General features: G+C 46.2%; 1 protein-coding gene across 1 annotated transcript in view; it reads right to left on the reverse strand.

Annotated features, from left to right (window-relative positions):
* Positions 1-13,735, reverse strand: part of ADAMTS3 (ADAM metallopeptidase with thrombospondin type 1 motif 3) — a 138,147-nt gene that overhangs the window by 80,296 nt on the left and 44,116 nt on the right. The window contains exon 5 of the mRNA XM_083571019.1: positions 12,310-12,466. Within this exon, the coding sequence (XP_083427145.1) occupies positions 12,310-12,466 (157 nt within the window). The remainder of the gene's footprint in view (positions 1-12,309; positions 12,467-13,735) is intronic.

The raw sequence follows: 13,735 nt of genomic DNA on the forward strand, positions 1-13,735 counted from the left end.
CACATAACACAAACATGTGCATACTCACATACTTTAAATACTTGAAAATTAGGCAACAAGAAATCCTTGATAACAAGAGCTCTTTCAGCAGAGAGAAAGAGAGAGACGGAGAGAGGTGGGTCACGGTCTGAGATCTGGCTGATGCACTCTGGTAGAATTGACGCACATCGACAAGCTTTTGACAGCATGCACGGCAGAACTGGAGTCCTCTGGGAACCATTCCCCCAATGCACATCATGTTCTCACATGAGTCATTTCTGGGACATTTCGCAGGGCCTTTGATTACCGGGTGCTGTGATATCACACTCGAGAGGAACATCTCCCCTGCACATGGGCATACAGACAGGGGGTCGCGATGATGGGGACCTCTGATGAAATAATTCCTGGAGACAGCTGACTTCGATTGTGGACTAGGCAGGAAATCAATTCCCACAGAGGAATACATGCAGGAAAGATTACAGGGAAAGGAAGTATCTGCATGGCTTCCACCCAAAGGATATGTGAGTAGGAGATGAAAAGTGAGATGCTCAAATAGGAACTGGGAAGCCGCCTTATATTGAGTCAGACCTATTGCTCCATATCATTCAGAATTGTCAGTAACTCTCCAGGGTTTCACAGAGGAATTTCCAGATTCTAATTCGTATTCCCCCATAGTGTCCCCACATTGGACTTTGGAACACTGAACACTAGAAACTGCCTTAATCTGGGCCAAACCATTGGCCCATCTAGCTCCATATTGCCTCTATAGGGTTTCAGACAAGGTTCTGATCCAGCCCTCCCTGGAGATGCTGGGGACTGAACCTGGGATCTTCCACATGGGAAGAAGATGCTCTAAAACTGAGCAGCATCCAGTGGTAGGAACACCCCTTATGCATATTGGGGAGTTGCAAGGTCACACAGTCTATTCCCATCCCACATTGACAAAACATACCTACTGCAGGCCGCATGCTTGGTGAAAATGAGACCCTGGTGCATAGAGCTTAATCCACCTGAAAGGGGATCCTGATTAACCCAATATCCCTCTTTTGAGGAGGAGCTCTATCTGCATAAATGCCATAGCTCAGTGGTAGACCACCTGCTTTGCATGCAGAAGGTTCAATCCCCACCAATGGTCAGGTAGTAGTGGGAGAGACGCCTCCTTCCTGAAACCCTGGAGAGCTGCTGCCAATTAGTATTGACAATACTGAGATAGATGGACCAGTGGTTAGACATGGTATATAAGTGCATCTGGCTGTTAACCAGAAAGTTCAAGCCCACCCAGGGACAAGGGATTGGACTAGATGACCCTCAGGGTCCCTTCCAACTCTACAGATCTATGATATCATATGCACAGAAAGCAGCTTGAGGTGTCTGTCAAATGCAGGGGAGGCAGGACTAGTGGGTGTGTAAGTAGGTAAGGCTACCTTGCATGAGACTCTTAATCTCAGGGTTGTGGGTTCAATCCCTCAGTGGGGAAAAAGATTCCTGCATTGCAAAGGGGCTGGGCTAGATAACCCTTAGGGTTCCTTCCAACTCTACGATTCTATGATTCTGTGCGTTCATAGCTGCAAGGCACCCATAATTCCTGGATTTAGTATGTGTTAGAATTTAATGTTTGGAGAATTAGACTGGAAATCAGACTCTTAACATCTGGATTCAGCTTCCCGTGTCAGGAGATCACCTGAGAGATAGGCCATTAACAGAGAACAAAGGCACGGAGATGGGCCATCAATACAGCAGAGACTCTGCCATTCAGCAGATGGGTGAAGCCAGTGGTGTAGCGTGGGTTGCCAGAACCCAGGGCCGCACAGAGGGGGTCAGTAGATGGGAGAGAAACAGACAGAGTATACATGCGCATTCAACTGCCTAATGGCGTCGGTGTCACCCAGGAGACAAGAAGAGTTGTTCTGTTGTCTGGATAGGTCACTTCCTGGTTTTTGTTAGGAGGAAGTTTTGGGGTTTCAGTTTGCTGTGGCATGACTGAGGGAGAATGGTGTCAGTTTGTTCAATGCAGCAAACTGCTGAGAGAGGCTAAAGCACAAAGTGTGGTGCCTGTTTGAATCGGAAGCTGTAGCAATGGGAGAAATGGGACCCTCTTGAAGTGTGATTCTGGGTATCCCCTCCATCAAAGGGGTTAGGTATATGTGTGAAAATAAACCATATAGCATAAAGACACCACAGTCTCTGCTGCACCTCATTTCCAAAGCAAACATGAACACAGGATAAATGTCTGGACCCCCGGAATCTCGCACCACTCAGAGAATGGGGTGGTTATGTAACAATACAGGCTTGAATAAGAATGGAATATCACAAGAAAGACTTTCAAAAAGGTTGCAGCCAGCTATTCTCCTCTCCTTATTCCAATACAGTGACTCAAAGAAGCACAGAATTTCTTAAACCCTTCTGTAGCTATAAGAAGAAGAAATGCAAACCTCAGCTGAAATTAAATGATTACTATTATTATTTTTAAATCCCGCACTTTGACAAAGTTCCAGTCCTTGCAGGGAAGGGAAATATGCAGTCAACTGCTTTAGTGATCCTGTCATCTTCACTGGCGACACAAAGCCTGCTTTTGGATGCCTTCTGCTGTATGCAAATATTTGCATGTGGAAAAATTAAAGTGAGAAACCGCAAAATACTACCCAGCTTGTGGAAACGAAGCCTCTTCTTTCTGGCACCAGATTAGCTTCTGCCCACAAATCACTCTGCCTTGGAAAGAGCAAAGTCCCAAATATTCCAGTGATCTGAGGATGGGTGTGTGTGTGTGTGTGTACATACACTACAGTTGAATTATTTAGGTTTCTGATTTTTTAATACAGATACATGTCAGTTTCCCATGTGTTCATATTTCTGTGCCATCCCACTTAAGTGTTATTCTCTGAAATACTTTTAAAAACTATCCCTTCAAAAAATCATTCTTCAATGGTCACAAAACAGAATAAGTTCGAATATGTATCTCAGTGTACGCATTTCTAAAAAAATATTCTTGCCCTAAAATACACCTTTTTTAATGTGCAATTTTGGTACGTTTTTGAGCTGAAAACTACCACAACATTCAGAGAATTGCAAAAACAGAAGGCTAAATTACATTGGGACCAATGAAACTCCATCACCCTAGAGGGTTGTCCCATTAAGTACCATAATTCTCAAAAAAGGGGTTGCAGTCTAGGAAAGGCAGACCAGAGACAGAGGCTCAAAAGACCTCAGTCTACCTGTAGTCCTTGCCCTGTAGGTGCCTCTGCAACACCAGAACAGGGCAGTCCCCCGTGGACCACTCTCCATCCTAAGCCCACATGTGTTTGGGTAAATGAGTGTTTAGCAAAAGGAGCATGCAAAGGCAAGAAAGCCACACAATTATACTGTGTTCCTCTTCCAAAACCCTAACAATTTTCTTTTTAAAAAAGTGGAGTACTAACTTTGCATTCTTATTTGCTGAAGCTAAATGGATGCTGAAGGAAATCGAGAGCACAGCCTAGCTATGTTGGCTGAAACCGCCCCATCCCTCGCATTGCACTTTCTAGGCAAATACTTTCCGCAACTTCCAAGAACAAGGTAGCCCAGTGTGACCTTTGAGAGGCTCTCTGCTCTGATTTAAGGCAGGCACTCCCTTCTTGGACCCCGGTTTTGTTTGCCGGTCGGTTTGTGTGTCCAGGTTCAACAGACCTGGAAAATCTCTTTGCAAAGCAGAATGCTTCGATGTGCCCACAGGAGAGAGCAAGAGTCGTACACATTCTCAGCAATTCTCCTCTCACGGAGAACTTGGCCTGCCACAGATATGCTCCCTGCTTATGACTCACTACCCCTGTTTGTTTGGAACACTTCCCTATTTATTTATGAAACAGGGCTGCCCAGTACTTTTGGCTCTGGCTCCCAGCCTGCAGGGAAGGAAATTTCCCTCGAGGACTCTTGTTCCCTTACGTGCGGCGTCAGGCAGGCATGCGGAGAGGCCGTTTTGCTTCAGACGCTGTGCTCTCCTCCGTTCTCCCTTGCCAGAATGAACTTGCCTGGCTTTCTAGCCCTGGTCTGGCCCAGGGGATCTTTCCAGTGAAAGCTACTGTGTGCTTACAGTGGTACCAACATTACCTCTTTCTCTGGAGGGCTTACAGTCTTATTATTCCTTTTAGATCAGGGGCCACCTGCACAGACCCTCCAAGCATATCCCTATTTTCCAGGGACAATCCCAGATTCACAGAAGCCATCCCAGTTTCTGATTTGATCCCAGAATGTCCCACTTTTCCTTTGTTTAATGATTTAGTCATGTCTGATTCTTTGTGACCCCATGGACCAGAGCACACCAGGCACTCCTGTCTTCCACTGCCTCCCGCAGTTTGGTCAAACTCATGCTGGTAGCTTCGAGAACCCTGTCCAACGATCTCATCCTCTGTCATGCCCTTCTCCTTGTGCCCTCAATCTTTCCCAACATCAGGGTCTTTTCCAGGGAATCTTTTCTTCTCATGAGGTGGCCAAAATATTGGAGCCTCAGCTTCAGGATCTGTCCTTCCAGTGAGCACTCAGGGCTGATTTCCTTAAGAATGGATCGGTTTGCTCTTCTTGCAGTTCATGGGACTCTCCAGAGTCCCTTCCAGCACCATAATTCAAAAGCATCAATGCTTTGGCAATCAGCCTTCTTTATGGTCCAGATCTCACTTTTCCTTATGACATCCCTATTTTCATTGCAGAAATATTGGAGGGTATGGAGCTATGCAACCCCCGAGCCAAGGAGATAAGTAACTAACACCTTTTAGAAGTCACCTGAAAGCAGCTGTGTATAGGAAAGGTTTTTTATGTTTAATGTTTCATTATGTTTTTATATATGTTGAAAACTGCCCAGAGTGGCTGGGGCAACCCAATCAGATGGGCAGCGTATTGGTGGTGGTGGTGATGATGATGCTGATGATGGAATAGAAGGTAAAGGTAAAGGGACCCCTGACCATTAGGTCCAGTCATGGCTGACTCTGTGGCGCTCATCTCGCTTTATTGGCTGAGGGAGCCGGCATACAGCTTCCGGGTCATGTGGCCAGCATGACTAAGCCGCTTCTGGCGAACCACAGCAGAGCACGGAAACACCGTTTACCTTCCCGCTGGAGCGGTACCTATTTATCTACTTGCACTTTGACGTGCTTTCGAACTGCTAGGTTGGCAGGAGCAAGGACCAAGGAACGGGAGCTCACCCTGTCGTGGGGATTCGAACCGCCAACCTTCTGATCGGCAAGTCCTAGGCTCTGTGTATGTTTATTGTATTTTTGGTCTCTGTGGAAGCCGCCCAGAGTGGCTGGGGAAACCCAGCCAGATGGGCGGGGTACAAATAATAAATTATTATTATTATTATTATCTGTGGTTTAACCCACAGCGCCACCCGTGCCCCACGTTATGTATTTTTAAAAAGCACTATTGTATATCTATATTTTCCATTTTGTCTTTATATGCAGATACCGTTCAAGCCTTGAAATAAAATTATTTGTCAGCATAACTTTTGTGAAAATTATTTATATACTTACTTATTTATAAGACTTCAGTTATCCCCAGGGTAAAAAAAGGGGGGGCACATTATCTACCTGGCCCGGGCCTCCGCCTGGCTCTGCAAGGCCCTGGGGATGACACCCGGAGTGGACCACATCCACTGCACCCACCGCACCCCCCTTCCTCCACCAGTGGAAAGAGGAGGCTTGGCCTGGCGAGACACAGTTAGTGGAGGGGGTTGCTGCCCCCCCAGCTACACAGAGACCCACCTCTCTCTATAGCAACGTGCAAGGAATTCTATGTTGGTGATTATGGAGGGGGGGGGGGCTCCGGTGCTATGCACACTAGAGCTGGGAGGGGAGGCGGTGGCTGCTGGAAGGGTGCTCCCAGCCGTCCTGCAGGGCCCTCCCAGCCTTTGCTGCTGGCCGTGAAGTCCGCTTGGAAACTTCTCCTTAGCAGGCGCTGGAGAGATGATGAGGGACAACAGCCAGCATTTGCCTCGCCAAGGCCGTGTCTGCACACTGGAGGAAGGGATGCTCCTGCTGCTGCGGCTTCCTCCAGAAAAGAAAACCGCTGGAGTCATTTGAATCATGCACTCTTATTGTTTTGAGAAACATGATATCGGTTGAGGCTGTTTGGGAGCTTTTTTATTTTCTAATCAATTTTTTTTTAAAAAAACAACATATTTAAATAATTTTAGCAAGGTTTTCCTGGACATTTAAAATCATATTTAAATATCTCTTCCCCAAGGTTTTTCCTGGACATTTTGCCAATTCGGCAAAAATCTGGCCGGATGCCGTTTCGTCAGTCCGATTCCCGGACATGTCTGGGAAAGCCCTTGATAGCAGCCCTATATTCCGCCCTTCATCCAAAGATCTCAGGGCCAGCTATGTCCATAGCTGTCAGCTTTCAGATTTGAAAATAAGGGAGCCTCACCTGTCTACGGGATATCTAACAATCTGGGATAGCAGCGGGAAGCAGCAGGAAACGGTGCTGGAATAAGGGAATTTCCCACAAAAAAGGGAAGGTTGACAGCTATGGCTCTGTCTGGCACCATCATTATTCATTTCTCAACGAAACACATTTTTGACTAGTCTTTTGGAGGGGGCTGGCCTGAGGTAGGCAGCTGTAAATGGCTTCGGAGTTGATCTGCTATGGTGTTGAGCTGCCTTGTCGATACCGTACATTTCTGTTTGATGTTTGAAGTGGCTTTCGGTGGAGATTTGATTGCTGTAGTAATCCACAGCTTTGCATAGTAAGCAGAGGGCTGTTCTGCTCCACTTTGGTGCTGAGCTGAGAGGGGAAAAGTCTTCAGCAGAGCCATGGATTAAGAGAAGAGTGGGTTGGTGGGGTTTCAAGTCATTGTGTGTGTGTGTGTGTGTGTGTGTGTGTGTGTGTGTGTGTGTTTTACTGCCTGTCTATTCTCTCTCTCTCTCTCTCTCTCTCTCTCTCTCTCTGCATGTGTGTGTGTGTGTGTGTGTGAGAGAGAGAGAGAGAGAGAGAGAGAGAAACAGAGAGAGAAAATGTGTATCTGTCTGCTTTTGTCTCTCTGTTTCTCTCTCTCTTTATCTGCAAGCAAACTCTGACTATGCCCACTTTTGCTTTGGCCACACTCTTCCCTAGCAAGTGGCCCCTGGAGGGTTGTGTAACAGCAAATGTGGCCCTTGGGCCCTCCAAAAGTAAATAACACCATGCCTAATTAAAAACAAACAAGCTTGCATTAGTTGAACACACAACAATCCACACAGCTGCTTTTCCTTGCAAAATATAAAGCAGGATTTCCCAAACTCGGGTCTCCAGCTGGTTTTGGACTACAACTCCCATCATCCCTTGCTAGCAGCACTAGTGGTCAGGGATGATGGGAAGTGGAGACCCAAGTTTGGGAAACTCTGATGTAAAGGATCCAGGTGACTCAGAGCTATTTGAAGCAATCAGTATTGCTGCAGCACTAAGAGTGGTATTCCCCGCTAGTCCTACTGAGAGTAGACCCACTGAACTTAACTGAAGAGAATAAGCTAGATTCATTAGTTTTAATGGGGCTTGGCTGAGGAGGACTTAAGTGAATGTCATCCCCCCAAGTCCACCCTGGTTACAATCTCCAGCCCTCCCCAACTCCACCTTAATCAGCATTAAAATTCCGAAGTGTGCTCAATCTGTTCTTGGCAATGATAAGAATGAGGTGGGAAGCCCACATCTGCTGGATGTAATCAACCTTCAGGTCTGCAAATGGATTGGCAAGATGCCTCCCACACACTCTCCCTCAGGTGACTTGGCTTTCTTAATTACAATGCCCGTTGCGGCAACCCAGAGCTAAGCCAATCGCACAGCACTCCACCTTTATAAATAACAATCTTCTTAGACTGGATTTGTCCTCCAGACTCCTCAAGGGCCCAATGTAAGTTAAGTGTCTAATGACCAGGAGGGAGGGAGGAAAGAGAAGTTTCAGTCCTAAGAGCCATGGAAGTGTCTTTGATTTGTAAAAGCCCAGTGGTCTTGGGCAGGTGGCTCTCAGAACTGTACATGTATTCAATTGCCCTAAAGCAAAAGAGGTCTACTGTTACTCAAAGCAGACCCTCCAAGTGTCCCTATTTTACAGGGACAGTCTCGGATTTACAGACGCCGTCCCGGTTTCTGATTTGATCCCAGAATATCCCACTTTTCCATAGGGCATCCCTATTTTCATTGGAGAAATGTTGGAGAGTATAATTGTTGTTGTTTAGTCGTTTAGTCGGGTCCAACTGTTCATGACCCCATGGACCAGAGCACGCCAGGCACTCCTGTCTTCCACTGCCTCCCACAGTTTGGTCAAACTCATGTTGGTAGCTTCGAGAACACTGTCCAACCATCTCGTCCTCTGTTGTCCCCTTCTCCTTGTGCCCTCCATCTTTCCCAACATCAGGGTCTTTTCCAGGGAGTCTTCTCTTCTCATGAGGTGGCCAAAGGCCCCCCCCCCCCGAGCCAAAGAGATAAATAACTACTGTATACAACCTTTAGAAGACATCTGAAGGCAGTCCTGTATAGGGAAGGTTTTTAAAAAATGTTTTATTATGTTTTTATATATGTTTGAAGCTGCCGAGAGTGGCTAGGGCAACCCAGTCAGATGGGTGGGGTATTATTATTATTATTATTATTATTATTGAATAAAACATCCCTATTGTCATTGGAGAAATGTTGGAGAGTATGTTAAAGCAGAGTTGCTGGCTCCTAAGTGGAAAAACGGGTCCCTTCTGCCTTAGGAACATAAGAAGAACCTTGTTGGATCAAGTCAAAGGTCCACCAAGTCTTGCATCCTGTTCTCACATTGACCAACCGGATGCCTTATGGATCAACCTGTGGGTCCCCAGATGTTGTTGAACTACAACTCCCATCACCCCTAGCTAGCAAGGCCAAAGCTCAGGGATGATGGGAGTTGTAGTGCAACAACATTCGCTTACCCACAGGTTGAGAACCGCTGCCTTATGGGAAGACCAAAGGCAGGACCGTGACGACACTCTACCCATGAAATTCCTGGTATCCAGGAAAATGGTTTTCCTCTGACAGTGGAGGAAAAGCATAGCCATTGTGGCTAATAGCCTTACCCTCCATGAATTTGTCTAATCCTCTTTTAAAGCCTCAAAAGTGGATGCCCATACATCAGTGAAGGCCAGGAGAAAGCCTCATGTGGTTAACTTCTCCCACTGGGGTAGGAGATTCCCGTTCAGAAAATGTAGGCAGCCAGGGAGGCTGCAAAGTGCTGAAGAAAGACTTAATCGAAAGAAAAAGGTGCACACCATGCTTGACTACTTTGCAACAATAAAATAAGCTCCAAGCACCACATCCACCAAAATTCCAAATAAATGCTAAGGTGCCCTGAAAATGAGCCACATAATATTTCTATTAATATATTAATAATAATATTGTTTCAGTATCCAACACATCTATACAATGGAGCCACATTAGTAACCTAGGGAGTAATTAAATATAAAAGAGAATCATTTGTTATATTCTTTACATCCATTGGAATGCACTCTTGAGAGCTTCCAACCATCTTTGAGAGAATTCATTGTTTGTTTACGAACCGCTTGGCTTCTCAAGCATCTATATAATTTTTTAAAAGAGGGAGGGGAAAAAGATATTGCTGAATAGTCTGGACAATAATTGTTTTAAGGTGGGTCAACCACATTCCGCTTGCCTGCAGACATATCCAGACAAAACAATTACTCCAAAAGAGTGATGTGCTCAGACAGTAAATAATGTTAAAATCTCAGTTTTATCCCCTAGTTTATCTGTAAGTGGAAATGGAAATGAAATATAGGGCATTAAGAAAAGTCGGTGAGTGAAAGAAGCTGAATGGGTCTCTGTGCTTGCAAAGAGTATAGTCATACCTCGGATTACAGCCGCTTCAGGTTGTGTTTTTTTGGGTTACAGACCACCGAAACCTGGAAGTACCAGAATGGGTTACTTCCAGGTTTTGGCGGTCACGCATGCACAGAAGCGCTAAATCACGCTTTGCGCAATCGCAGAAGACGAAATCGCAACCCGCACATGTGCAGATGTGCTGTGGGTTGCGAACGTGCATCCTGCACGGATCACGTTCGCAACCCGAGTGTCCACTGTACTTCAGGTATTGCCAAACTTTTTCAGCCGGTGGACACATTTTTTGAAATTTGAGTGAGCGCCATGGCCACCAACTGCTCTCCGTACTTCATCCTGCCTCCTGTATAAGCCCTCTTCCCAAGAGACTGTATATGCTCACATTCTGCTTTCCTGTGGGATCTGGGTAAAAGCATTAATCAGAGCTTGGAAAACTGCATGGAGGTAAAAGAGAACATGAGAAAGAGCATCACTTTCCCAACTTCCTCCTTCGTGTACTTTTCATGGGACGGAAGGAAGTGCCCTCAACACCTCCTGACTGCGGTGGCAGTGTTGGGCAGGTAAGAGATGTTACGGGCACCAGGGAAAGACCCCAAGTCTTCCACTGCACCCACAGGCATCACAGTGGTGACCACATTGGTAATCTCTGGGACACACATATGAGATGTGTCTTTTGCTCTTTCTCAGGCCCTTCATCCTACACACTGGATTCTCATGGGACAATTGACCATAGTCAAGCCAGGCCCAGGTCCCCCCTTGGTAGAATCAGTAGTAGGGCCCCCAAACTCAGCATAGTTGGCTTGCCTCAATTTTTAGTAAGCGAGTTAAGGAGGGGGCATAACACCATTTGAAGTAAGCAAGATATTACCATCCAAAGATGTCCCCCACCTAAGAACATTAAGTCCAGAGTCTAAAATTACATATAAATTTACACCCGCGGTGGTTCAGTGCATAGCTGGTATCACATTATCTATCCCCATCACTGCTATCAAAAAACCCTCCCCAACCAACAGGGGTAGCCAAGTTAGAGCCTTCGAGATGTTGCTGAACTCACATCAGCCCCAGCCAGCATGGCCAATGGTCAGAGATGATGGGAGTTGTAGTCCATTGACTTCTGGAGAGCACACAGCTTCCATTATCCTCAGTGTTGTTGGACACAACTCCCACCACCTGTGTCTACCACATAGTCTGCCACTGCAAAAGAACATCACAAAAAGCCCCAAAGCAGGGTTTGGAGGTGACAGCTCTTCTCCACAGAAGTCCACCAGCAACTGGTATTCCGCAACGCACTATTGCTTAAACATGGAAGCTCCATTTAGCAGATGAAGCTATCATCCTTGAGTTTAACACATCATTTCCTTTCTCGTTAAATGTCAGTATCATAGCCCAACACTGAATTTGTCCAAAGTTTTCAGTGCACACAATTTATTCAGCATCACCTTCGACAGTCGCATGCAACTCAATCCTACTTGAACCAAACTCAACAAGTAGTTTGTATCACTGTGTAAATCCAGTCCCAAAAGAGTATTTTAGGTTTTTAATCAAATCAGGGCTCAGGATCTGCAAAAAAGAATCCAATCAACAACAACCAAATTAAAATCCACACTGCTGATCTTCTACAATGTTGTTTTTATTAAATTTCCACAGTTAATATAAGAAACCCTCAATTTTTGACCTACTTATTCAAAGCTATCCACCTGTCTCCCTGCAAAAAGATAAAACAAAGAAATATTCATGGTGACAGTGACCATGTACAGACATAGCACTAAACCTTGATGTTAGGAATGAGACTAGCCTACACTGTTTGTGTTTCCCAGCTCCATCTGGTACGCTGACTGAGACTCTACCTGCTTGCGCACTGTCTCGCCAGAGTGGTACATGCTCTGGTTATCTCCCGCTTGGACTCCTGCAATGCGCTCTATGTGGGGCTCCCTTTGAAGGTGACGCAGAAGCTACATTAATCCAGAATGTGGCTGCTAGACTGGTGACTGGGAGCGGCGGCCAGGAACATAAAACACCGGTCCTAAAAGATCTACACTGGTTCCCAGTATGTTTCCAAGCACAATTCACAATGCTGTTCATAAGATTGTGTTTCCACATTTGATTAACCAGAAGCTGTGGCATTGCCCAAACACTGATAAACTGTGGTTAATCTGAATTATGGTTTGTCCGAAATAAGTCAATTTCACACAGCTGGCCTGCTTCAACAAAATATACCTAAGATTAGCCACAGTTCTGAGTTCTGATACAATCCTAAACTGTAGTTAATATAGGAAATGTCAGTTTCACACAATGCTTTATGAAGCTGGCTTGCTTCAACACAATATACTTAAGATTAACCACAATTTAAAGTTCTGATGGAATGCTAAACTCTGGTTAATCAAAACTGGAAAACGAAAGCTTCCATATCCTTCGGGGATGGAGAGTGGAAGCATGTGAGGCAACGGGAATGCTAGCCTTTTGTGATCAGCCCCAATGCAGTCAGCGAGTTCAAGTAAGCATAGACATAAGAAATACCTTCACTGAGGATGTCAGGGAGTATGTCTCCTGGATCTTGTGCAATGGCCGACCTCCTATAGACCATGTGACTCCTCCCTCTCTCTTCATCCATTTGTTTCCCTTTCTCCAACGGCTCAATGAAATATTCATCTTCACCCACTTTGATCATTCCAGCCTAGGCAGAAAGAGGAAAAGAAGTAAGAAGACACCAATATGTGAAGAATCCGTCTTCCAGATTTGTCATGATAATTGTCATTGGGATCATTCAATTGTCAACCACCGAATGCAGTGCAGTCATACCTCTTGTTACGTTCGGTTCAGGTTACGTGTTTTCAGGTTGTGTCCTGTGGCAACCCGGAAGTACCGGAAAGGGTTACTTCAGGGTTTCGCCTCGCATGCATGCCAGATGCGCAAAATGACATTACGTGCATGCACAGAAGCGGCAAATCGTGACCCACGCATACGCAGATGCGGGTTGCGTTCCTTTCAGGTTGCGAACGGGGCTCCAGAATGGATCCCGTTCACAACCAGAGGTACCACGGTACAAAACAAGGGTGGAAGACCTAACCTTATGCTTGGATGAGAGGTACAGAAATCCTGTTGGAATTGCTCTGCAAAGGAGTGTGGAAATGTTAAGGGACAAACACAAGTTGGAGTGTGTGCATCTACAAATTGGCAATCAACTGTCTCCCTGTAATGGGTTCAGATGCAGCAGGACTCCAGTTGGAGTCAGGCTATCCCTGAACTACTGGGTCTGGGCAATTGGGGAGCAGGCATAGCTCAGTGGCAGAACATCTGCCTTGCACGTAGAAAGTCTCAGGTTCAATCCCCGGCTTTTCCAGGTAGGGTTGAGACAGAAATCCTGAAATCCTGTAGGGGCAAAATGGAACTAGATGGACCAGTGGTTTGGTCCAGTTTAAGGCAGTTTCCGGGGATGCGGGTGGCGCTGTGGGTTAAACCACAGAGCCTAGGACTTGCTGATCAGAAGGTCGGCAGTTCGAATCCCCACGACGGGGTGAGCTCCCGTTGCTCGGTCCCTGCTCCTGCCAACCTAGCAGTTCGAAAGCACATCAAAAGTGCAATAAGATAAATAGGTACCGCTCCGGCGGGAAGGTAAACGGCGTTTCCGTGTGCTGCTCTGGTTCGCCAGAAGCAGCGTAGTCATGCTGGCCACATGACCTGGAAGCTGTACGCTGGCTCCCTTGGCCAATAAAGCGAGATGAGCGCCGCAACCCCAGAGTTGGCCGTGACTGGACCTAATGGTCAGGGGTCCCTTTACCTTTAAGGCAGTTTCCAATGTCCAGTGTTCGGGTGCCCAATGTATTAAGTGCTATGGGGGAATATGAATTTGAATCTGGATCTTCCCACTCCTGATCCGTCATGAAAATCACGTTGTCTTGAACAGTCGGGGGGGGGGGGGAGCAGCAGCAGCTCCATGGCAGAG

This window comes from Podarcis filfolensis (genome assembly GCF_964270895.1).
Source record: "Podarcis filfolensis genome assembly, chromosome: 9".
Taxonomy (NCBI): Eukaryota; Metazoa; Chordata; class Lepidosauria; order Squamata; family Lacertidae; genus Podarcis; species Podarcis filfolensis.